Below are 27,202 nucleotides of genomic sequence, written 5' to 3'. Positions count from 1 at the left end.
TCTGTGTTTCGTAAGGTTTCCATTTTTTGGCAGAATCAATAGCGCAGTCGACAAACGCTATTGTTTCCGCCAAAAAACTGAAACCTTGCGGAACGGAGACAAACGGAAACCATTTGCAACGGAAGAATTACCATTGAAATCAATGGTAATGCAAACGAAAGCTATGATTTCCATTTGCCTTTCCATTGATGGGTTCCCCTGACGGAAAGGTCTGAAGGAACCCATCAACGTAACCCTAACGCTGATGTGAACAGGCCCTTAGAGGTTTCTTTTTCTAATGTTTGTGCATATGCAAGTTGTTTTCTTCCCCAGAATAAATAACAGACAGGGGTCCTAATAGGCTCTGTTGTGCGAATGAAGATGTGTTACCCTTAACAATACGAGGGTGTATAAAGCAGACCGCTCCATTGACACCTAGTAAGTTAAATTAATGTATTCATTAGTATGACTCTTCACCCCCAAATATAAATACCATCATACAGAGATACCAGGTATAAGAAATTAGGACCTCATTGCTTTGTTACCAGGGTCGAATTTACGGTTCTGGATTAACTGCATCTAAAGTAACATCTGTGCTGGTTTTAAGTTAGACAACTTTGTACTAAACTTTGTGCTCCAGTTTTTCATTCAGTTTCAAGATCTGTTTTCTGTGAGTGAATGAGAACATTTTTGTTTACAACCAGAGGCTGAAACCTCATACTGACCAACCACAGAGTTTGATACAATTGCATTCAGTCAAAGCAATCTTCTGAGAGTAAGGCTTCGTTTACATATCCGTTCGGGCACTATTCTGACGATCCGTGTGAGGTTTCCATCAGAATAGAGCCCTGACTGACACAGACGGAAACCATAGGTTTCTGTTGCCATCACCATTGATTTCAATGGTGACGGACACGGTGCCAATGGTTTCCGTTTCTCTCAGTTGTGCAAGAGTTCCGTCGTTTTGTCGGGAATCAATACCGTAGTCGCTATAAATTCCGTCAAAACGATGGAACCATTGCACAACTGAGACAAACTGAAACCTCCGACAGAACGTCAGAATAGAGCCCGAACGGATATGTGAACGAAGCCTTACATATATAAGCGGCAGTCAAAATCTCTCTCCTGTTGGAGCAGGAAGTAGAATCCTGGCCCGGCTGTTTAGGTCGAAGGGGATTTTAATAGACTGGATACAATTTGTAGCAAACTCACAATATCAAGATCTCTTTAGTGTCCTTTTACTCAGTCCAATATGGTCTGTGAAAACGAGCGCCGATCGGTGCTCATTGGCTCCTTTTACAAGGAAATATAAGCGTTAATGTATGGGGACGAACGATCATTACCACGATCGTTCGTCCCTTTTTATTTGCATCATGTCAGCTGTACACCCTCTGTTTACACACGGAGATGTGCTGCTGACTAGCAACCATTTTATTGGCTGCATAAACTAGCAGATCAGCCGTTACACAGGGCAATGATTGAAAACAAGCGTTCATACGAATGCTCTTTTGCCCAATCATTGGCCCCTGTAAAAGGTCCTTCAGAGTAAAACTGCTGTCTTATACTAGTAGCTAGTACTTGATATTTAAGCATTTAGGTGGTGTGCTTTAAAAGCAGAAGTGCAAATCACCTGATAATTACATTGTAGTTTATGAATCTTTAGTGTATAAAGACTGCTGGAAAACGAATTATTCAGTTTCAGACACAAGATCTGATCACAAAAAGAAGTCAGTTGGATTATTAGACTGCGATCAGTGGGTTTCTGATAACCTGTAATTTGTTGTGTGACTTTATGTACGGTATGTGGGTGGTTCTGCTAAATCTATTTAGGGGCACTGAATACTGGCATCAGTACACACACACTTACAAAGCCGAACCTTACATGAAGCAGTTGAGAATAATGACATGAAAACATTTTAAAGCTGTGACTAGTGGGTACTGAGTGGTTGTTTATATTGGATATGTGCAACAACGTCACTGTGGCAAGATCTAAGAGGTCACCCCCTAATGCCAGCCTATGCTTAAGTACCAAAATAGGCTGATATTAATCAAAACTACGGTGGTTTTAGGATTCGTTATTCCTTTAGCAAATAGAACGTCTCATATATTGGTTAATAACTAGGAAATAATTTGTGAAGAATGTGAACGATCATTCAAAGAGGTGCAGGAGCTGACATCAGTTAGAAGCGATTAAGTCATCTGTGAAGCACAATAAGCAGTTGTCAGACGACTGTATGAGCTTGTCTATGGTAACTTGATCATGACATGTTAGAGTGACACTAGTAATTAATGTTTGCATAAATGTGACATGACTGGAGCCGTCAATCACTTAACCGAGAATACAGACTTACTTCTATCAACTGATCATCATTTTTGGAATGTAAATGCCTTAAGAGGTACCAGCGGGCAACAGAAGTAACAGTCTCACTGGATCGTGTGTGATAAACCACTTTCTCCAAAAGCTGTCTGGTTTTCCTGGAGAAAAAACAAAACAAAAAAACATATAGGGTGTTAATCAATCACTAGTTTTCAGAGTATAGGTCCTTTTACACTGGCCCATTTTGGCCGATATAACGAGTGCCGATCAATGTGACTGCTCGTTGATCGGCGCTGGTTTGCTCTTTTCACAAGGAGCTATGTATTGGGATGAGCGCTTGTTACTGCGATCGCTTGTCCCCAGACATTTCTTTCATGTCGGCAGCAGGTCTCCCTGTTTACACAGGGAGGTGTGCTGACGACAAAGATAATATTTTAGGCTGCCGAAACGACGATTGGGAACGAGCGTTCTGTAAATGCTCGTTTGCCCGATAATTGCCCCATGTAAAAGGGTCCTAAGACCTAAGTTCAGCCGTGGATAAAAATTTTAAGCAAGCAACAAACCAAAAAAGGAGTGTGCACACCTACGATATTATAGAAATTGGAAAGGAGGCAGCACTCCAGAGTAGACTTCTAATGGTTTATTCACCCATATGTGCAAAGAATGCAACGTTTCAGCTGCTCAATGCAGCCATTGTCCACATTCATTGAGCAGCTGAAACATTGCATCCTTTGCACATCTGGGTGAATAAACCATTAGAAGTCTACTCTGGAGTGCTGCCTCCTTTCCAATTTCATTGTATCTGTGGGATCTTCAAGTCGGATTCCTGGAAGGCTGCACCCTTCTGGCCCTTGTGAGGTGTGCTCTTTGCTGTGCTGCTCCTATTCTTAGTGTGCCCATGATATCATATATTTAAACAATAATTTTTATGTCATTATAAGCAAACAATGCATAGAACAAAAAGTTAAAAACTATTTAAAAAAATTGATGCAAAAAAAAATAAAAATGAACAGTTCATATAACACCCTAAATGTTGAACTTCTTGGCCACAAATTTGGTGAGAAAGTGCTGAAAAAGTGTAACTTTGTCTAATGACATTAACATACTGTATGAGGCATAAAATCAACCACAAACACATATAAAGTATAAAGTGCAAAGTGCTATCAGTTTGAGCCAAATAGAACTAGAAATGTGAAGTGGAAATATAACGTTTAACCAGGATTTTGACTCCAATGGGTCAGCAGATACAACCATACATGATGCAAAATGGATGACGGACACAATAATGACCTACACAATAATACAGATTATACATGTGTAATCAATAGAAGAAAACAATTTTACCAAGTGATGTGGGTGAAGGCAGCGGCTCATGGCTTCCGTAAGGCGGGATTCACACGACCGGGTCCCGCCCGAGCCCGAGTGTCGGCCGGTAAAATCTGCCATTTTGCCCGGCCGGTTTGCATAAAGTTTTGCATCCGTTCCGGGCCGGGCAGATCTGGACAGTGACATCAGCGGCAACTCCTGAAGGGGAATCCCCATGTGTTCGTGGATTCCGCTTCAGGAGTTTCCCCTGATGTCACTGCCCAGATATGGACAGAGACATCAAGCGCTCTGTCCAGGAGCGGAATCCCCGAAAACACGGGGATTCCGCTCCTTCAAGGAGCTAAAGTGGGGCTAGCACATAGCAGAGCGGGGAGATACCTCCCTGCTCTGCTATAGTGGCGTCGCTACAGCAGTAGCAGCCGCAGCAGCTGCTAGCAGCGCCATGGAAGGTGACGCCGGGCCAGGGCGCTTTTAAAACAAGCAGGGGAAGGGAGCCAGCGCAGCGCTCCCTCCACCTGCTGTACAGCCCGGCCCTGCCACACAGTGTACAGCCATTCGTCCGAATGGCATCAACTCCTCGTCCTCACATGCACTCTGCGCTGTGAGGAGGAGATAGAGTGCAAGCCACGGAAAACCCGGCCATCACTCGGGACACATTCCGGTGATGGCCGTGTATTACCCGGCCCCATAGACTTCTATGGGAGCCGGGCAGCCGGCCGAAAATAGAGCATGTCCTATTTTTTGACGGCCGGTTTTCCCGGCCGTCAAAAAAATCGGTCGTGTGAATAGCCCCATTAGGGGTCTATTATTCCTAATGCAGCCGGGTGCCGGCCGATTTATGAACGGCCGGCACCCGGCCGGGAAACCCTGTGGTGTGAATGAGGCCTAAGTGTGGAGCGTCAGACAGTTAATAATTCTCAATGTGCTTTTCAGCATAAATGAGCCTCCAGTGGGCTGAATTGTTACTGCACCAGGCACTAGGCTCACTTGGAAAGAAATGCCAAAACCACAGGAATGCACAACCGATTTTTGCATGCAAATTAAATTAGGGATTATGTATACAAGTTCCCCATGTGAACTCTAACCGTAAACCATAATCACAAATCAAGAAACCTAATATAATGCATTAACTAATACCAATATTTTTGTGGAACTAGTTGGAAACGATCGTTCATGTCAACAGTTAGTCAGTGAACTCAAAATCATGTATGGACAGGATAGGGAAAGTGCAAAGTACATAAACGTTATTGATGTTTGTGGTGCGAGTGCTTGGTACAACTTGCATAATGCCGCAATCCGGACGCTGGTAAACGTCTGGGTCGTACATTCAATAAATCACATGCCTTACAAAAGTTCTTATCGTGGTCCGCGCTGAGGATACCCCAGTAGCTCCCGAGTATATCTAAAGTTCGATGAGTGATAAAGCCCTATGATCTGCAATTGTACATCAGAGTGGGAGTTCATTTTAAGCTTCAGCAGCTGCTCCCTGGTAACTAAAAGGTAATGTGGATAGGCTTCGGCGGCATCCCCCTCTCAACAAAAGGTTCCATTTTAACCCCTTCCCGCACCTTGACGTAACTGCACATCCAGGTGAGCATCAACTTTTAACACCTAGACATGCAGTTACGTCTACACTTTAAAAGTTAACCGCCGCATGGCACTACACCACAGTGGTGGTTAGCTGCACTGAGCATCTGCCCTAGTCTCCAGGCAGAGCACACGGGACCTATCAGAGCGGTCCCTTGTGAGAAGTCGCTCCGATTGGTTAGTCTGTGCAGACTTAACAATCGGAGCTTAGAAGTAAAATATGTTTACAGGCGCTGATCTCCTCTGCTGGTGAATGTATGTTGGAGAGATCAGAGCCTGTATCATCATTGGAAGAAAAAGAGTTAAAAAAACAACAACTCATTAACTTCTTGATCACAGTTCCCCCACTGTGATCACTCCCCTACCTCTCCCATTGTAAGGGTGATTTCTTTTTTTTTTACTTTTTTCAAAATTCATAAAACACAAAAAAAAGTGTTTAGTCAGTGTTAGTCTAGTCAGTGTCAATTAAGTCAGATTTAGTCAGTGTTAATCAGTGTCAATTTAGTCAGTGTTAGTCCACGTCAATTTAGTCAGTGTTACTCAGTGTCACTTTAGTCAGTGTCAATTTAGTTAGTGTCAGTCAGTGTCAGTCAGATCGTCAGTGTCAGATTGTCTTTCAGTCAGTGTCAAACCGTCTGTTAGTAAGCATCAGTCAATCAGTATCAGTCAGCGTCAGTCAGTGTCAGTTATTGTCTTCTTGTAAGTGTAGTCTAGTTAGTGTAAGTTAGTCAGTTTTAGTGTCAAAGAAGAAAAAAAAAAAAGTTAGTGTACATTAGTCCTTTAGGTTAAAAAAAACAATTTTTTTGTATACAGTTCTCTACAAAATACAGCATCCAGTACACACATATACATTTACTGTACATAAAAAATAAAAATGGCCCGAAGAAGATATACTGCAGAAAAGGTATATGAGATACTCGCATTGGACACAGAAAATGCGAGTGATGTTGGATACACTTTTGCTCTGTCCTCCTCCCAAACTGATACCGAGGAACGTTACACCTGCGCCTAATTTGTTGCCCCCAGCCTCCTACACCCACCAAGTACCGGACTTTAAAGTGCTGCAGGGATCCAAGTACAGACAGCAGGGCTGTCAGAAATATAATTTTTCCAGCTGTTCTTTTTTGACGGCCTTGTTCAAAAAATTGTTGAGTAGACAAATCTATGTGCTCAACAATTTATTGATGCGAACCCCAGTTCTTTTTATGCCAGGCCATACAGGTGGCATCCCACCAACACAGCAGAAATGTTGCAATACTGGGGATTGGTCCTGAATATTGGCCTAACAAAGCTATCACTGAAATTGGTCCACTAATGTGCTCTACCACTGCCCCTTATACCGCACTCCAATGCCCAGGGCTTGTTTTGAGTCAATTCAAAAATGATCCACTACAGTGATAATTCCCAGTGCCCCCCCCCCCCCAGTATGACTGACTCTTTAAAATTAGACCCCTTATTTCTTATTTGGCATAAAAAAATGTCCTCTTCATGTACCCCTAGAAGAGAAATTGCCATTAATGACTCCCTGGTGCATTTCAAGACGAGGGTGAAATTCAGGCAACAAGCGTGCCAGGTATGGCATTAAAATTTACAAGTTGTGCGAGTCGGAATCAGGCTACACGCAGTATGCGTGTAAAATTTATGAGGGAAGGGAGAGTCACAATGAGCCCTCAAACTGTCCCTCTGTCCTGACCACAACTGGGAAGATTGTGTGGGACCTCCTGCACCCAGTTTGAGCAGGGGTACCACCTGTACCTTGACAACTGGTACACTAGTGTACCCCTGTTCAAGTGCCTGGCGGAGCAAAAAACAGTGGCATGTGGGACGGTCCACAAAAATCAAAGGCACCTCCAAAGACCTTTCTTAGCCAAACCCTACAGCTTGGGGACAGCAGGGCGCTCCATAGCGAAGAGGTCCTTTTTATTAAAATTCAGGGACAAGAAGGATGTCCTAATGCTGACATCAATCCATGATGCCACCTGCTCCCTTGTCCCTGTGCGTGGTGCAACATACACAACCACGTCACGGCCTGTGTGCATCCAGGCATATGATCAATTTATGAGGGGAGTGGATCTATCTTAGTTGATCTATCCGACTAGATGCTCAAGCTGTACAATGCCATGCGGAAATTGTAAATTTGGTACAAAAAACTGGCGGTGTACTTCATCCAAATGGCATTGTACAACTCCTTTGTAATTTACAGAAGCACTGGTCATGAGGGAACATACCTGCAATACCAGAAGAAAGTAATAAAATCCCTTCATTTTGGTAAAGTGTCAGAAGTAGGAGAAAGTTCTACCTCTGCAAGTGATGTCCCCAGGATAGTTCCAAGGTAGCATTTTCCTGGTCAAAGTGCCGCCCCCAGAAAAAAAAAAGCAGCCCCCAGAAAAGATGTATCTGTACGAGAAGAGGTGTAAGAAGAGAGACACAATATACCAGTGTAACACCTGTCCTTCCCACCCCGGACTGTGTATGAAGGAGTGCTTCCGCATATACCACACCTCTCTGGTGTACTACATTTTATTTTCATCCGTCCCTTTCATTTACAATTATCGTGCCTTTCATTTACCAGAACAGTTTCATCATTTAAAAATTGAACATCCCCCCCATAACAAAACTAAAAATTCTCACTCTACCCCTTATACCTTGGATTTTCAATATGGTGTAGCATCTGCACAATTTTTTAGGCCTATGCAAACATGACATGTGCCCAAAAATCATTCTGTTAGGAAACGTCTGTTCCTTTAAGATCGCCTGGTCTAGCTTCTGGTTTTACTTTGAGCCTATCTCTCTTCTCTGTCTTTTTCCCCATTAGAGGTAAGAGTGGAGAATTTATAGCTGGCTTCCTCCACTTGTTATTTACTTGTCTTCAAGTGTTTTGATCAAGCTTCTGACAATACCCTATACCTCTGACTTCTTGGAAACTGACCTCGGTTTGTCTCTGGATTACCCTTTGTTTACTGATTTGGAATATCTGCTCCCAGCTGGTTTTGACCTCTGCTATACCTGATATCCACTTGCCTTCAGATTTGGATTTTCTGTTTACCATCTGGTTGTCTGGTTATCTTGTTCAGGTTGGCCTGCATTGCACCTCTTATCCAACACTGAACTCTGCTAAAAGAACCTGGGTTCTATGCCTTAGACTTACCTGATCGTTTCTCTGGTGACCGTAAGTCTTCTGTTAATTTTCGTGAGAGTTGTAAATTATATTTTCGACCAAGTCCTATCTCTTCTGGAACTGAGCAACAGCGACTGGGTTTCGTTATTTCACTTTTGCAGGGTGATCCTCAAACCTGGGCCTTTTCGCTGAGACCTGTTGACCCTGAACTTTTTTCTGTGGAGATCTTCTTTGAGGCTTTAGGTTTAATTTATGGAGAACCAGATATCACTGCAGTGGCCGAGGCCAATCTGTTATCTCTCCAGCAAGGACTGCATCCTGTCGAAGATTATTGTTCGGAATTCAGACGATGGTCCATTTCTTCACAATGGAATGATGCTGTCAATTCCACCGAGATCTTTCAGAAACCTTGAAAGATCACTTAATAAATTACCCTCCGCCCTTGACTCTAGAGAATACCATGACCCTTGTTGTGAGTCTTCACTGACGACTACGAGAACGAAAGATCTGCAATGGCCACTCCCCTTCCCTGCACGGAGATCCGTTCATCTCATGCAGTTGGGCCCCACTATGTCTTATCAAGAACGGAGACTTTTTTCAGAAACACAAGTGGCTGTGTTACTATTGCGGGGACGCTGGTCACACTCTAAAACTGTTCCGAACGTCCAGCTCTGAAAAACTTCAGAGCCTAGATGACCCCCGGGAATGCCATCTGGGCAGTCAGATTTTTACAAAAAATCCTTTTGCCTGTTAATATATGGTTTATTAATGTTTGCATTTCTAGTATTCTTATTTTCAATCGAATCACAAATTATTTATTTACCAGGAATAATATGTTTACAGGAGACTCACTTGACTTTAAAGAGGCTCTGTCACCAGATTTTGCAACCCCTATCTGCTATTGCAGCAGATCGGCGCTGCAATGTAGATTACAGTAACGTTTTTATTTTTAAAAAACGAGCATTTTTGGCCAAGTTATGGCCATTTTTGTATTTATGCAAATGAGGCTTGCAAAAGTACAACTGGGCGTGTTGAAAAGTAAAAGTACAACTGGGCGTGTATTATGTGCGTACATCGGGGCGTTTTTACTACTTTTACTAGCTGGGCGTTCTGACGAGAAGTATCATCCACTTTTCTTCAGAACTCCCAGCTTCTGGCAGTGCAGACACAGCCGTGTTCTCGAGAGATCACGCTGTGTCGTCACTCACAGGTCCTGCATCGTGTCGGCCACATCGGCACCAGAGGCTACAGTTGATTCTGCAGCAGCATCAGCGTTTGCAGGTAAGTAGCTACATCGATTTACCTGCAAACGCCGATGCTGCTGCAGAATCATCTGTAGCCTCTGGTGCCGATGTGTCCTCGCTCGTCTGACACGATGCAGGACCTGGGGAAGTGACGTCACAGCGTGATCTGCCAGAAGCTGGGCGTTCTGAAGAGAAGTGGATCATACTTCTCGTCAGAACACCCAGCTAGTAAAAGAAGTAAACACGCCCAGATGTACGCACATAATACACGCCCACTTGTACTTTTACTTTTCAACACGCCCAGTTGTACTTTTGCAAGCCTCATTTGCATAAATACAAAAATGGTCATAACTTGGCCAAAAATGCTCGTTTTTTAAAAATAAAAACGTTACTGTAATCTACATTGCAGCGCCTATCTGCTGCAATAGCAGATAGGGGTTGCAAAATCTGGGGACAGAGCCTCTTTAAATAGTTGCAGATTTGAAGCGAGGATGGGTTGCTCAGTCTTTTCATTCCTTCCACACTAGTTATTCACGTGGGGTTAGTATTTTGATACGCAAAGTTATTAATATGGAGGTTTTGAGGGTATATTGTGATAGTGAGGGACGTTTTGTATTTTTAAACGTCAGATATGAAGGGACACAATGGGTGATTGCATCAATATACTAGTCCTTCTCAATGAACTAGAATATCGTCAAAAAGTTAATTTATTTCAGTAATTCAATTCAAAAAGTGAAACTCATATATTATATAGATTCATTACACACAGAGTGATCTTTTTCCAGCATTGTTTTCTTGAGGAGTATAGCCAACAGTTAATGAAAAGCCAAAATTTTGTATCTCAGAAAATTTGAATAAAAAATAAGCTCAATTATAAAAATGATTTTTTAATACCGAAATGTCTGCCTACTAAAAAGTATGTACAGTATCTGCCCTCAATACTTGGTCGGGGCTCCTTTTGCATGAATTACTGCATCAATGCGGCGTGGCATGGAGGCGATAAGCCTGTGGCACTGCTGAGGTGTTATGTAAGCCCAGGTTGCTTTGATAGCGGCCTTCAGCTCGTCTGCATTGTTGGGTCTGGTCTCTCATCTTCCTCTTGACAATACCCCATAGATTCTCTATAGGAGAGGTCAGGCGAGTTTGCTGGCCAATCAAGCACAGTAATACTGTGGTTATTAAACCAGGTATCGGTACTTTTGGCAAAGTGCAGTTAAAAATTTTGAAAACTTCTAATGAAAGCGGCACTAAAATCCCAATGTTTATAAATTTTACAGTTGAAGATTCAGGAATTGTAACAGATTTAAATGAGAGAATTTCTATCTTTGTGTCTTTTTATAAGGACTTGTATCAGACCAAGCTGACAGAGCCATTATATGAGACGAGGGCCTTTCTGCAAACAATTACACTGCCTAGACTCTCGGAGGAACAGCGATCTAGTTTGGACGCTCCGTTGTTATTGGAGGAAGTGGAGAGGGCCTTGGCTGCATCCGCGAGAGGGAAGTCACTCACCGGGGTTAGATGGGTTACCTTTTGAAATTTATCAGTATTAGGGCCAGTTCACAAGTTGCGCAAATACTGCGGATTTTCCACAAGGGAATTTGTCATGGAAAATCTGCAGCAAATACAGTACCAGAAAAGTGGATGAGATTGAACATATCTCATCCACGCACTGCGTAAATACTGAGCAGAAATACCGCTCAGAAATTGACCTGTGGTGCGGAAATTCATTCCGCAGCATATCAATTGTCTTTACGTAAACACTGCTTTTGTATTTTGCGGGATTTCCCCATTAAATTCAATGGGGATACAAATCCCGCATCAAATAGCGGTTGTTCAGTTTTTTTGTGGTGGACTCACAGCGATACCGCCGCAAAAAATGGAACAATAAATAAATAAACTTATCTAGGAGTCTGTGTTTCATCTCATGTGACCGCCGCTTCAGCCAATCACAGGCTGTAGCGGTGGTCACATGGATGAAACGCCATCCCGGAAGGCTGGCCTGGATGACGTCAGAGGGCCGGCCTCCTGGGATGACACTTCATTCCATGTGGCCGCCGCTGCAGTCAATCACAGGCTGCAGCGGCCTCCTGGGATGAGACGTCATCCCAGGAGGCTGGTCTGCTAGCTTGCCGTCTAAGTGCTGCAGTTCTTCCCAGCGGACATTCCATGCGAAAGACTGCACCACAGTTTGGTGCAATTTTTCGCCCGGGCTTCCCGACAGCGCACAGGGCGGATGCGCAGCGGGCTATTACACAGTGTATACGCCACGTGTGAACTCAGCCTTATGGTGAACAATGTTTGAGGAGGCTTAAAGAGGTGTTTGAAGTGGCATTCAAGGAAGGGAAGCTTCCCACCTCCACGTCAGAGGCATTAATTATATTAATCCTTAAAAAAGAGAAAGATCCCCTGAATGTGGATTCATATAGTCCTATATCACTAATAAATACAGATATTAAAATAGTTGCAAAAATTTTAGCTTGTCGTCTTTCAACGGTGATGGCTGATATGGTTCATGAAGACCAGACTGGCTTTATTAAAGGTAAATCTGCGTCTACCAATGTTAGAATGTTGTTTATGAATATAGAGTCAAGGCCAGACAACGGTGGCCAAAGGTTTATTTTTTTTCCTTTGGATGCAGCCTTTGATACCCGAGTGGTCCTGTGTATGGGAAGTGTTGGAAGGTATGGGTTTTGGCTCTAATTTCATTAACGGGATAAAATTATTGTACTCTGAACATAGGGCCAGATTGGAAATAAATGGAAAAGTGTCAGAGGCCTTCCCGATTGGTAGGGGGACCAGGCAGGGGTATCCACTCTCTCCTTTTATTATTTGCTCTAGGAATTGAACCTTTGGCAGTCTGAATTAGAGGAGATGCAGAGATTGTGGGATTTAAATATCTGGATAGGGAGGAAAAGGTGGCTCTCTATGCGGATGATATTCTACTCTTTTTGGGGTCCCATCAGTCGGTTGTAAGGGTACTTGATACCTTAAAGAAGTTTGGGGGAATATCGGGGTTGCAAATTAATTGGGGCTTTGCATCCAGAGTTTATACCCCCTGATAATGGTATAAAGGCAGTCCAGGGGAATGACCTTTTAAGTATCTTGGTATAAATATTACTAGGGATTTGCTTGGTTATAGTAGGTACAATATTGATCCACTTATACATAAAATTAGAGCTAAGATAAAGATCTGGTCCAAGCTAGGATTGAATATAGCAGGTAGGGTATCCCTGATTAAAATGGTACTGATTCCTTCTATTTTGTGTATGTTATGATTAATTGCCCAATATGACTGCCTAATAAAATATTTAAAACCATAGAACGTTTATTCAGGGACTTGGTTTGGAGAGGAAGGCAGCTGAGAATAAAATTGAGCCATCTACAGAGGCCAGTTGATTCGGGGCGGGGGGGATTTGGGGTGGCTATTCCTGTAGTTGGACTACTTTATATTGCAGCCCAGGTTAAAATGATCTGTGAGAGAAAGGAGAATATAGTATATATAGAACTTACAGGGGGGGGGGGGGATTTCCCTTTTTTAAGAAGTATGGTGCTATTGAGTTACTGGAAACCGGGATAGTGGCAGACTTAGTTCAGACTGAGTTTCCAACAGCAGTAATGGCTAAAAAAGTGTGGAAGGCTCTAAAAGATTAAGTTGGTAATAATGGATTATGGAATAATGCCCCAATATGGGGGAGTAGAATTCTGGGTAATGAATATTTTGAACTACATTATTCATTCTGGGTAAATAAAAGTATATATAGAAACTATCTCAACCGTTTAGAGGGAATAATATTCGCACATATCAAGAATGGAGTATGGAATATGGGCTCTCCTCAAGGAGTTTTTTTCCCCAATATTTGCAGATTAGAACAGCTCTAGGGTGAAGTAAATGTATAACCCAAATGCAGTCTATGCCTGAAGTCAACTTTATTACCAAGCAAACTAAGATGAAAGGGTTAATATCTAGAATATATGGCATGTTGATAAAAGGAAGTAGGAAGGAATTGCCGATAGATGTAAGAGCTAGATGGGAAAGAGACGTGGGTGAGCTTCCAATGGACCAATGGGTCAGAATAACTAATGCCATTCCACACATGTCAAAGAATCCAGCATATAGAAGGACTCAACTATATATATTATGTAGAGCTTATTTCTCTCCATATAGGGTGGCAAAATTTAAAAAAAATGGGAATCCTGAATGCCCGAAATGTAAAGTAGTCATAGGGAGCCTTTTCCATATGCTATGGGAATGTGAGAAGATGAAACGATTCTGGAGAATGGTCGTGGATCGAATCACAATTATCTATGAAGAAACTGTACAGGAAAATGTTGTGGTGTGTATATTAGAGGATGTAGAGGGGCTACACTTAAAGGGATCTAAGAAATGGGCTATTATAAAGCTGCTGTATTTATCCAGGAAAGTGTTAATGTCTAAATGGATAAGAGATGAAGCTCCTAGTATGTTTGAATGGGAAAGATATGTTAATTCAGCCTTACAATTTGAGTATATATATTGGTGTAAAATGAATAAGAAACATAAATTCTATGAAATATGGTATCCATGGACATCGCTTCATGGTGAATGTTGGATAATGGGAGAGTAGAGAGAGACGTTCATTTTTTTTTTCAATTACTTATTTGGTAGGGAGGTGCCGGTGTCTATGAATCCCATGACTCCGATCAATCTATATTGGTTAAGATTGAGGCTATAGAGAATAGATTGTTGGATTTCTTGTTATAAGTTATCGAAAATAAATTTAAACCAAGGAGATTTCTGAAGACTAAGGATCTTTTTGGGATGCAGGAGTGACAGGGTTGGATTAGCCAGAGGCTTTCTCTATCGATATGTTTAGGATGAAAAGATTGTATATTACTGGTTATGTGGAACCTAGATATGGATTGTACAATGGCTGTTTTGTAAAAGTTTGATGATTTTGTATTCTGGATTTTTGGGAGGATGTTAGGGTTTTACGGCGAGAGGGGGTGGGTAGGGGTAAATTGTGTACTTTAAATCTTATTTTTGAAAACTATTGATAAAGATTAATTAATAAAAATGTTTGTATTTCCTGTCAAGCTTGTGGTTCTGCAGATAATTTCCTAGATTTTCAGGTTGCAAAAAGATTGGCTATCCCCATTGTTCAGTTGTGTACCCCAGTCAAAGTCTCTGCTATAGATAATACCCCTCTCTCTCAGGGGTCGGTCAAGTTCTCTACTCCGCCTGTTACTTTGGAAGTGGGTACTTTGCATATTGAACAAATCCCTTTCTTTATTCTAGAGAATTTGCCTTCTGAGATAATATTGGGTATTCCATGGTTGCAAACACATAATCCTGTTATTGATTAGGTAAAAGCAGATTTGATTAAGTGGAATTCTAAATGTTTTGATTCTTGCATGTCTTTATCTACTTACTAATGTATCTTGCAACGCATCATTGTTGCCCGAGTGTATTCAAGATTTTGAGGATGTCTTTTCTGAAATCGGTTGTGAATCTCTCCCTCCTCATAGACCGTACGATTGTCCTATTATACTTCTCCCTAATGCTAAACTGCCTAAGAGACGGATTTATAATCTTTCTACTTCGGAAAGACAGGCCATGAAAGATTATATTAAAGACAGTCTCCGAAAGGTCATATTCGCCCATCTACTTCTCCGGTGGGTGCAGGTTTTTTCTTTGTTGAAAATAAATATGATGGTTTAAGACCCTGTATCGACTATCGTGAATTAAATAAGATTACCATTAAGAATCAATACCATCTTCCACTCATCCCGGACCTGTTTAATTAGATCTCAGGAGCAGGTTGTTCTCTAAACTAGATTTACGCAGGGCCTAAAATTTGGTTCGTATTCGCAGAGGGGATGAGTGGAAGACAACCTTTAATACTCCAGATGGTCATTATGAGTATTTGGTCATGCCTTTTGTTTTAAGTAATGCTCCATCGTTTTTTCAAAAACAGGTTTATGATATTTTCAGAAATTTTATTGGACGCTTTGTGGTTGTGTATCTGGACGATATTCTTGTGCTTTCTTCAGATTGGTCCTCTCATGTTCAAAATTTAAGGTCCGTCCTTTAAGTACTGAGGGAAAATTTATTTTTGGAGTTCAGAAAGTTAATTTCTTGGGATATGTGTTGTCTCCTCAGGATTTTCGTATGGACTCCGCTAAGGTTCAGGCAATTATTGATTGGGTCCAAAACACTTCACTAAAAGCTCTGCAGAGGTTTTTGGGTTTTGCTAAATATTACCGAAATTGTATTAATAATTTTTCCTCCATCGCCAAACCTTTGACAGATCTTACTAAAGTGGGTTCTGATCTTGAAAATTGTAAACCTAGTGCGGTCTCTGTCTTTGAAACCTTAAAACAATGTTTAGTGAAAGCACCTGTACTTGTTCAACCTGACCTGTCTAATCCCTTTATTGTTGAGGTTGATGCCTCAGAAATAGGTGTGGGGGCTGTGTTGTCTCAAGCTTCTTCTGTATTGACTAATTTGCATCCTTGTGGTTTTTTTCTCGCAAATTTAATGCGACTGAAATTAATTGTGATATAGGTAATCGTGAGCTTCTTTCTATTAAGTGGACGTTTGAAGAGTGGCGCCACTTTCTAGTGGGAGCCAGACATTGAATTACTGTACTGACTGACCATAAAAACCTGACTTTTTTTAGAATCAGCCAAAAGACTCAATCCCAGACAGACTAGGTGGGCCTTGTTCTTTATCAGGTTTGACTTTATTGTAACCTACAGACACAAGTCTAAAAATGTCAGGGCCGGCGCATTATCTCGAAGTTTCTGTTCCTCACAGGTCCCCGACATTCATCCTGAACCTATTTTATCTAAGGGGATAGTGGTTTCTGCAATACCACCTGATCTTGCAACTGAGATTAAAGAATGTCAGCAAATCGCTCCGCAAACCATTCCTGCTGGGAGGTTGTTTGTACCTCCTCAGTTCGGATTTCGTTTGCTTAAAGAGTTACATGATTCTGTTTTGTGTGGCCATCCAGGGATAACTGGTACTAAAAAAATTGTCTCACGGCTCTATTGGTGGCCGTCTTTGTCTCGTGATGTAAATTCCTATGTCTCTGCTTGTGATGTCTGCACTTGCGCAAAGACTCCTCGAACTCGTCCTGTGGGTGAGCTACCACCATTTTCTGTTCCACAGTAACCTTGGTCTCATCTGTCTATGGATTTTATCGCCAATTTGCCTCCTTCTGAAGGAAAAACTGTAATGTGGGTGGTGGTGGACCGTTTCAGTAAAATGTGTCATTTCATTCCATTGCCTCAACTCCCTGATTCCAAAACTGCGTCTAAATTATTTATTGATCAAGTGGTTCGTCTGCATGGTATTCCGGAAATATTGTCTCTGATAGAGGTGTACAATTTGTGGCTAACTTCTGGAGAGCTTTCTGTAAGAAACTTGGTGTACAGTTATTTTTCTCTTATAAAATTTCACCCTGAGACTAACGGTCAAACAGAGGGCTTTAATCAAACCTTGGAACAATATCTTAGGTGCTATATTGCTGGTAACCAGGTTGAATGGGTCTCGTATCTTCCATTAGCGGAATTTGCTATAAATAATCGCCACCATGTTTCTCTAGATACCTCTCTGTCTTTCTGTAATTATGGTTTTCATCCTCGTTTTGATTCATTTTCCGCCTCTTCTAGTGATAACACTGAGGTAGAAGTTGAAGAGCCTTCTCGTAAGTTTGCCCCTAGGTTTATTGGTCCATATGAAATTGTTGAAGTTATTAACCCTGTATCTTTTCGTCTGGCGCTTCCTCCATCTTTTAAAATTCATGATGTATTTCACAAATCTCTTCTCATTTGCACGCTTACTCCTGGCAGTCTCCTGCAGCCTTTGGGGAATCACTAGCATAGCTATTCCATAACACATTAAAATAAGCCCTCAAAATCCTTGTGGTGTTCCAATACTTTCAGTTCCTGCCACATGTCCAGCAACAGAAGATTAGGGACAATTTGGGGGTATTTCTAAACTCAGCACAAATAGGCCAATACATGTTGAGGTGCTTTTCTTCACTTGCATGCTCTGTGTCTGAAAAATCTGTCCTATAAATGAGGCATTTGTGAAAAAATGTAAAATGTTATTTTTCACGCCAAATTTCCACAAGATTCTGCAAAAAGACTGTGGGGTCAAAAAAGTGATCACACATCTAGATAAATTCTTTGAGGGGTGTAGTTTTCGGGGTAATTTCTGTGGTTTATCCATCATTCCAGCGCCTTAAGTGTTCTTCCGAAGTCGCTAGGTGCATAAAATAAGTTCCTACTAAATTTTTGTGTTATGTGGTTAGTGTTATATATGTTCGATGTTGATGTAGAATATTTTTTTTTTTTACTATTGTTTGCCGTTCTTGGCGTTTTTTAATACGACAATGTAAACCGTATTAACCTAAATTTTACAACAAAAGAAGGTACAATATGTGATGAAAAAACAATGTCAGAATTACTTATATATGTAAAACCATCGGCAAATTATTCTCAGATAAAGTGACACATACCAGATTTCAAAAATCTTCCTTCATCCTAGAGCTCTAAAATGGCTCAGTCCTGAAGGCGTTAAGGTCTAGAGCAAAGATATTAAAATCGGAAATAGTGGGAACGTTTCTTTGAGCTCTTAGGTATTGACCCTTATGGATGGATACCTTTAGGTATTGCTTTATAAACCCAACTGTCCTATGTCAATAGAGAGATTGTGGGTTGCAATGGTTACTATGGCAACCAGGGAGCCTAGCAACGGCTTCATGGTGGCCAAGTACGGAAGCCTATTAGGTTCTGGCCAAGGCAGGACCTAATAGACTTAACTGTCAAATGAAAAATGAGTTACAATACACTGCACTACATAAGTAGTGCAGTGTATTGTACCGGGGATCAGAAGATCAGATCTTCAAGTCCCCTAGTAAGTGTAAAAAAAAGTACAAAAAAATGTTTAAGAATAATAAAGAAAAAAGATTTAAGTAATAAAAACAATAATCGCCGTGTTTCCCTGATCAAGAGCTTTATAATTAGAAAAAAAAAATATGAAAAAAAACTATACACAATAGGTATCGCCGCGTTCGGAACGGCCTGAACTATAAAAATATCATGTTATTTTTACCGCACGGTGAACACTGTAAAAAAATTCAACAAAAAAATAAATGACAGAATTTCTTTTTTTGGTAACCTTGTCTCAGAAAAAATTTAATCAAAAGTGATCAAAAAGTCGCAAGTACCCCAAAATAGTACCCACGCAAAAAAACAAGCAATCCCACAGCGATATCAACTGAAGAATAAAAAAGTTATGGCTGTGAGAAAATGGCGACACTAAAACATGATTTTTTTTTTAGAAAAGTGCATTTTTATTGTGGGAAAGTAGTTAAATGTAAAAAAACAATAAAAATTTGGTATCGCTGTAATCACATTGACCCGCAGAATAAAGTTAACATGTTGTTTATACTGCACGGTGAACACTGTCAAAAAGAAAAAAACAAAACATTGCTAGAATTGCTGTTTTTTGGTTTCCTCGTCTCCGAAAAAATAGTAATAAATAGTGATAGAAAAAATCGCATGTACGCCAAAATGAAACCAATAAAAATGACAGCTCGTTCCACAAAAAACAAGCCCTCACAGAGCTCCATCAATGGAAACATAACACGTTATAACTCTCAAAACGCAATGATGCAAAATGACGGCCCAGACTAATTATTTAAGGTCCAGTAGTTTTTCACTAAAAACCCCACATCATCATTTGCTAGACCCCACAGGTGGACCCCATAGATGCAGCGGAGGTGTGTAAACTTTAGGGCCTTATAGGGCTAGTGAAGAAGTCAAAGATTAGGCAATACTGGAGCGCAGTATTTGGTATAATACCCAAAAAAACAGGCCTGTGCATAAAGGATTGGTTCAAAGTGTACCACATAAATCCATGGATGATTAATTATATTATTCCCTCACCCCATTATTACATCATCCTTTTATGCCCGGATGCACTCCGCACAGCTTAAATATACCCTGATGCACTCCGCACAGCTTACATATACCCTGATATACTACGCACATATTATATATATCCTGATGTACTCCGCACAGTTTACATATACCCTGATGTACTCCGCACAGCTTACATATACCCTGATGTACTCTGCAAAGCTTACATATACCCTGATGTACTCCTCACAGATTACATATGCCCCCACATTATAAGCTGAAATACCAGTAAAACCCCAAACAAAACTACTAACATGCAAAATCTGCACTCCAAAAGCCAAATGGCGCTCCTTCTGGGCCCGACAGTGTACCCAAACAGCAGTTTATGACCACATATGGGGTAATACTGTACTCTGGCGAACCCGCTTAACAATTTATTGGGTGTGTGTCTCCAGTAGCACAACATATTGGTCACTGAAATGGCATATTTTAAAAATGGCAATTTTCAACCTGCAACATCCACTGTGCACTAATTTCTGCAAAGCACTTGTGGGGTAAAGTCAAAATGCTCACAATACCTCAAGATGAATTTCTTCAGGGATGTAGTTTCCAAAATGGGGTAATTTTTCGTGGCTTTCCGAAGTACTGGTACCTTAGCTCAATGCAACATGGTGTCAGAAAACTAATTTTGTAAAATCTCCACTCCAAAAACCAAATTGCGCTCTTTCCTTTTAGAGCCTCGCTGTGTGTCCAAATAGCAGTTTATGACCACATATGTGGTATTGCCGTAATCGGGAGAAATTGCTTTTTAAATGCTGGGGTGCTTTTTCTCCTTTAATCCTTGTAAAAATGTAAAATGTCCACGTTTTATCTGAAATTTTTTTTTCCAATTTCATGGCCTAATTCCACTAAATTTGGCAAAAAACCTGTGGGGTTTCCACTGATTTGGTCCCTCAGGGGCTTTGCAAATGTGACATGGCGCTGCAAACCATAACAGCAAAATTTGAGCTCCAAAAGCCAAATGGTGCTCTTTTCGTTTTAAGCCCTGACGTGGGTCCAAACAGCCATTTATTGCCAAATATGGGGTATTGCTGTGCTCAGACGAGGTTGCTTTACAAATTTTGAGGTGCTTTTTCTCCTTTATTTATTGCAAAAATGGAAAAATCTGAGCTAAAACTACATTTTATTCGAATAAAACGTAGATTTTCATGGCCTAATTCCACTAAAGTCAGCAGAAAACCTATGGGGTCAAAATGCATACTATACCCCTCGATAAATTCCTTGAATTGTAGTTTCCCAAATGGGGTCACTTTTGGGGGTTTTCCACTATTTTGGTCACACAGGTGTTGTGCAAATGCGACATTGCACCCGAAAACCATTGCAGCAAAACTTTAGCTCCAAAAGCCAAATTCCCTTCTGAGCTCTGCCATTTTTCCAGACAGCAGTTTATTACCACATATGGGGTATTGCCGTAATCGGGAAAAATTGCTTTTCAAATGTTGGGGTGTTTTTTGTCCTTTATCCCTTGTAAAAATGGAAAATTTCTACGTTTTATTGTAAAAAGATTTTCATTTTCACTGCCTCATTCCACTAAATTCAGCAAAAGAACTGTAGGGTCAAAATGCCCACTATAGCCCTTGATAAATTCCTCGAGGGGTGTAGTTTGTCAAATGGCGTCCTTATGGGAGTGTTTCCACTGTTTTGGCCCCACAAGACCTCTTCAAACCTGACATGGTGCCTAAAATATATTCTAATAAAAATAAGGCCCCAAAATCCTCTAGGTGCTCGTTTGCTTCTGAAGCTTGTGTTTCAGCACATAAGCACACTAGGGCCACATGTGGGATATTTCTAAAAACTGCAGAATCTGGCCAATAAATATTGATTTGCGGTTCTCTGGAAAAACCCTGTGTTACAGAAAAAAATAATACATTTTCTTTAATTCTTGTGAAACGCCTAAAGGGTTAAGAAACTTTCTGAATGCTGTTTTGAATACTTTGAGAAGGGCAGTTTTTAAAATGGGGTGATTTATTGGGGTTTGTATTGTATGGGCCCCCAAAGACACTTCACAACTGATCTGGTCCTTGAAAAAATAGCCTTTTGAAATTTTCTTGAATATGTGAGAAATTGCTGCTAAAGTTCTTAGCCTTGTAACGTCCTAGAAAAATAAAAGAACGTTCCAAAAATGATGCCAACATAAAGTAGACATATGGGATATGTGAAGTAGTAACTATTTTGTGTAGTATTACTATCTATTTTCCAAGCAGATACATTTAAATTTAGATAAGCGCTAATTTTTGCAAATTTTCTCTACATTTTGGTGTTTTTCACAAATAAATATTGAATTTATCGACCCACTAACATAAAGTACAATATGTCATGAGAAAACAGTCTCAGAATTGTGTGGATAGGTAAAAGCATTCCAAAGCTATTACCACATAAATTGCCACATGTCAGTTTTGAATAAATCGGCTTCGTCTGAGGCCAAAACAGGCTGTGTCCTGAAAGGGTTAAGGTAACATTACATTTAGAAATTAACATGTACATAATGATTACCAAAATCTGTCTTATTTGCAATACAGTATATTTCATTTCAGGTGAGGATCTGCCTTAACCCCTTCCTGCCATTTCACGTACAGTTACTTGATGGGAGATGGTCTTTTCCTGCAACTGTACGTGAAACAGATGGAGCTAGCTCAGGAACTGAGCCAGCGACATCACTGCCTGGTGACAGCTGTATGTTACAGCTGGCACCCTGAGGTATCGGCCAGGACCGGAGCTAGCCTCCGATCCGACCGATTAACCCCGCACATGCTGCGTTCAATAGAGATCGCAGCATGTGAGGAGTTTATAGCCACCGGAACCCCAGCAACGTGATCGCTGGGTTGCCGGTGGCTGCAAAGGCGATCGGAGGGCTAATGCTTACCTCCCAGTCCGCCAGTAATAGAATCCTCCTATGTCCCGTCGTCGGCGGGGCCCAGGAGGCTTCCGGTACCATCGGCAAGATGGCGCCGGCTCAGCTTCCGGCTCAGAAGCTGAGCCGGCGTCATCAGCAGTGGGTGTCCGCTGTATGTTACAGCGGACACCCCGATCTATCGGCAGGAACCGGAGCTAGCTCCGATTCCTGGCATTAACCCCTTCGATGCAGCGATCCATTGTGATCGCTGCATCCTAGAGGTTTGTAGCAAATCAGCAGCCTTGCGATGGCAAGGCTGGCGACTGTTACTATGGCAACAGGAGCCCTAACAATGGACTCCTGTCTGCCATTACGTAAGCGGATTAGGCCCCGCCCAGAGGCGGAGCCTGATCGGCTTGCTGTCAGTGAACAACTGACAGTTCCAATACATTGCACTACATAGGTAGTGCAATGTATTAGTACATCAAACAAACAGTTGGACATTCAAGTCCCCTAGTGGGACTAAATAAAAGTGTAAAAAAAAAGTGTCAAAAAAGTAAAAATAAAAGTTGTAAAACATACAATAAAAATTTCAAGTAATAAAATAAAACACAAATCGCCCTTTTTCCCTTATCAAGTCATTTATTATTGAAAAAAAAAATAAAGCCATACATATTTGGTATCGCTGCGACCGTAACGACCTTAACTATAAAAATATTATGTTATTTATTCCGCACAGTGAACGCCGTAAAAGAAAACCTAAAAAATACTGACATAATTTCTATTTTTTGGTCACTTTGTCTTCCAAAAATTGAAATAAAAAGTGATCAAAAAGTCGCATGTACCCAAAAATGGTACCTATAAAAACTATAACTCGTCTCGCTAATAACAAGCCCTCATACAGCTCCGTCGACGAAAAAATTAAAACCGTTATGGCTCTCACAACTTGGCGACAGAAAAAATCCATTCTCTTTACAAAAGTTATTTTATTGTGCAAAAATTTGTAAAACATAAAAAGTGCTATAAATTAGGTATCCTCGGAATCGGACTGACCTGCAGAATAAAGGTAACATGTAATTTATAACGCGCGGTGAACGCTGTATAAAAATAATCAAAAAACAGCAATTCTGGCATATTTTTTTAGTCACCTTGCCTCCCAAAAAAAAAAGGATAACAAGTGATCAAAAAGTCGCATGTAGCCCAAAATGGTACCAATAAAAACTACAGCTCGTCCCGCAAAAAAAACAGCCGTCATACCACAACGTCTATGAAAAAATAAAATTAGTTAAAGCTCCAATAAGCCAGGAAATAAAAATATGCAGTTGTGCCGGCCCGAGGGGAACGTTTCTTCTGTTTCAAGTGGCGAATTATCAAGGCCCCTAAAATTAGGGAACCAGGAAGGGGAGGGCCCAAACATATCTTCTGGAAGGGTGCCCGTATTATACCAGGACAACACTTCCCAGCAAAATTCCTCAAACTGCAAAGATCCCGAGTGTGGACCAAAAGGGGAATAAGTAAGGACCATTTATTAGTGCGACACCGGCCTGTGCAGAAAGGATTGTGTCACAGCGCAACACACATCTATGGATCATTTTATTGTTTTTTTTACCCCATTATTATACCACCTGACTATGCCCCTTATATACTCTGTCCGGCTTACATGTACCCCCACATTATAAACGGAAACACCAGTAAGACTCCAAACAAACCTACTACAAGCAAAATCCACGCTCCAAAAGCCAAATGGCGCTACCTCCCTTCTGAACCCCACAGTATGCCCAAACAGCAGTTTACTTCCACAAATATGGCATCGCCATACCTGGGAGAACCCTTTTAACAATTTTTGGGGTGTGTGTCTCCAGTGGCACAAGCCGGGCACCACATATTGGCATATCTATGGAAAAAATCCAATTTTCACTCTGCAACATCGAGTGCACACCAATTTCTGCCAATCACCTGTGGGGTTAATATGCTCACTACACCCATAGGTGAATACCTAGAGGGGTGTAGTTTCCAAAATGGGGTCACATCTGGGGGGGGATCCACTGTTTTGGTCCTACAGGGACTTTGCAAATGCGATATAGCGCTCAGAAACCAATCCAGCAAAATCTGTACTCCAAAAGCCAAATGGCGCTCCTTCCCTTCTGAGCCCTACTCTGTGCCCAAACAGCAGTTTATGACCACATATGTGGTATTGCCGTACACAGGAGAAGTTGCTTTACAAGTGTTGGGGTGCTTTTTTTCATTTATTTGTTGAGAAAATGAAAAATTTTCAGCTAAAACTACGTCTTATTGAAGAAAAAGGAATTTTTTTTATTTTCACTGCCCAATTCTAATAAAATCTATGAAACACCTATGGGGTCAAAATGCTCACTACACCCCTAGATGAATTCCTCAAGGGGTGTAGTTTCGTGAATCGAGTCACTTTTGGAGAGTTTCCACTGTACTGGTACCTTAGGAGCTTTGCAAAAGTGACATGGTGTCAAGAAGCCAATCCAGCAAAATCTGTGCTCCAAAAGCCATGTGGCGCTCCTTCTGTTCTGATCCTTGCCGTGTGCCCAAACAGCAGTTTATGACCACAAATGGGGTATTGCCGTACTCCAGAGAAGTTGCTTTACAAATGTTGGGGTTCTTTGATTCCTTTATTTGTTGAGAAAATGAAAAATTTTGACCTAAAGCTACGTCTTATTGGAAAAAAATGATTTTTTTTTATCTTCACTGCCCAATTCTAATAAAATCTATGAAACCCCTGTGGGTTCAAAATGCTCACTACACCTAGATGGACTCTTCAAGGGGTGTAGTTTCCTAAATGCAGTCCCTTTTTTGGTGTTTTCACTGTTTTGGTCCCTTAGGGGCTTTGCAAATGCGACGTGGTCTCCGCAAACCATTCCTGCTAAATTTGAGCTCCAAAAGCCAAATGGCGCTCTTTCCCTTCTAAGCCCTGCCGTGTGTCCAAACAGCCTTTTATGACCACATGTGGGGTATTGTTTTACTCGGGAGAAATTGCTTTACAAAAGTAGTGGTGCATTTTCTCTTTTTAGTCCTTGTGGAAATTAGAAAAAATTAGCTAAACCTACATTTTCTTTGAAAGAATGTAGATTTTCATTTTCACGGCCTACTTCCAATAATTTCTGCAAAAAACCTGCGGGGTCAAAATGCTCACTATACCCCTAGATAATTTCCTCAAGGGGTATTGTTTCCAAAATGGGGTCACTTTTGGGGGATTTCCACTGTTTTGGCACCGCAAGAGCCTTTCAGACCCGACATGGTGCCTAAAATATTTTCTAATAAAAAGAAGGCCCCAAAATCCTCTAGGTGCGCCTTTGTTTCTGAGGCCTGTGCTTCAGTCAATAAGTGCACTAGGGCCACATGTGGGGTATTTCTTAAAACTGCAGAATCTGGGCAATAGATATTGAGTTGCATTTCTCTGGTAAAACTTTCTGTGTTACTAAAATAATAGATAAAAAATTAATTTCTGCAAAAAACAAAAAAAGAAATTTGAAAACTTCACATCGACTTTGCCTTAATTCCTGTGAAACATCTAAAGGGTTAAGAAACTTTCTAAATGCTGTTTTGAATACTTTGAGGGGTGAAGTTTTTAAAATGGGGTGACTTATCGAGGGTTTCTAATATATAAGGCCCTAAAATCCACTTCACAACTGAACTGGTCCCTGTAAAAATAGCCTTTTGAAATTTTCTTGAAAATTTGAGAAATTGCTGCTAAAGTTCTAAGCCTTGTGATGTCATAGAAAAATAAAAGGATGTTCAAAAACAAATGCCAATCTAAAGTAGACATATGGGTGATGTTAATTAGCAACAATTTTGTGTGGTATTACTATCTGTCTTACAAGCAGATACATATAAATTTAGAAAAATGATAATTTTTGCAATTTTTGGCTAAATTTTGGTGTTTTTCACAATTAAATACTTAATGTATCGAGCAAATTTTGCCAGTAACATAAAGTCCAATGTGTCACGAGAAAACAATCTCAGAATCGCTTGGAAAAAATTGGCTGTGTCCTGAAGGCCAAAACAGGCTGTGTCCTGAAGGCCAAAACAGGCTGTATCCTTAAAGAGGCTCTGTCACCAGATTTTGCAACACCTATCTCCTATTGCAGCAGATCGGCGCTGCAATGGAGATAAGAGTAACGTGTTTTTATTTAAAAAAACGAGCATTTTTGGCCAAGTTATGACCGTTTTTATATTTATGTAAATGAGGCTTTCTAAAGTACAACTGGGCGTGTTTTAAGTAAAAGTACAACTGGGCGTGTATTGTGTTCGTTACATCGGGGCGTTTTTACTTCTTTTACTAGCTGGGCGTTGTGTATAGAAGTATCAGCCACTTCTCTTCACAACGCCCAGCTTCTGGCAGTGCAAAGGCACAGCGTGTTCTCGAGAGATCACGCTGTGACGTCACTCACTTCCTGCCCCAGGTCCTGCATCGTGTCGGCCACATCGGCACCAGAGGCTACAGTTGATTCTGCAGCAGCATCAGCGTTTGCAGGTAAGTGGCTACATCGACTTACCTGCAAACGCCGATGCTGCTGCAGAATCAAATGTAGCCTCTGGTGCCGATGTGTCGCTGGTCGGACACGATGCAGGACCTGGGGCAGGAAGTGAGTGACGTCACAGCGTGATCTCTCGAGAACACGCTGTGTCTTTGCACTGCCAGAAGCTTGGCGTTGTGAAGAGAAGTGGCTGATACTTCTATACACAACGCCCAGCTAGTAAAAGAAGTAAAAACGCCCCGATGTAACGAACACAATACACGCCCAGTTGTACTTTTACTTAAAACACGCCCAGTTGTACTTTAGAAAGCCTCA

General features: G+C 41.2%; 1 protein-coding gene across 3 annotated transcripts in view; it reads right to left on the bottom strand.

The window, feature by feature from the left end:
- The window catches only part of SKIC3 (SKI3 subunit of superkiller complex), a 194,232-nt gene that overhangs the window by 4,500 nt on the left and 162,530 nt on the right, over positions 1-27,202 (bottom strand). For all 3 annotated transcript variants that reach the window (XM_075837136.1, XM_075837145.1, XM_075837140.1), the window contains one exon: positions 2,331-2,454. In XM_075837136.1, coding sequence (XP_075693251.1) covers positions 2,331-2,454 — 124 coding nt within the window. The remainder of the gene's footprint in view (positions 1-2,330; positions 2,455-27,202) is intronic.

This window comes from Rhinoderma darwinii, chromosome 1 (assembly GCF_050947455.1).
Source record: "Rhinoderma darwinii isolate aRhiDar2 chromosome 1, aRhiDar2.hap1, whole genome shotgun sequence".
NCBI lineage: Eukaryota > Metazoa > Chordata > Amphibia > Anura > Rhinodermatidae > Rhinoderma > Rhinoderma darwinii.
This window is presented reverse-complemented; position numbering and strand designations above follow the sequence as displayed.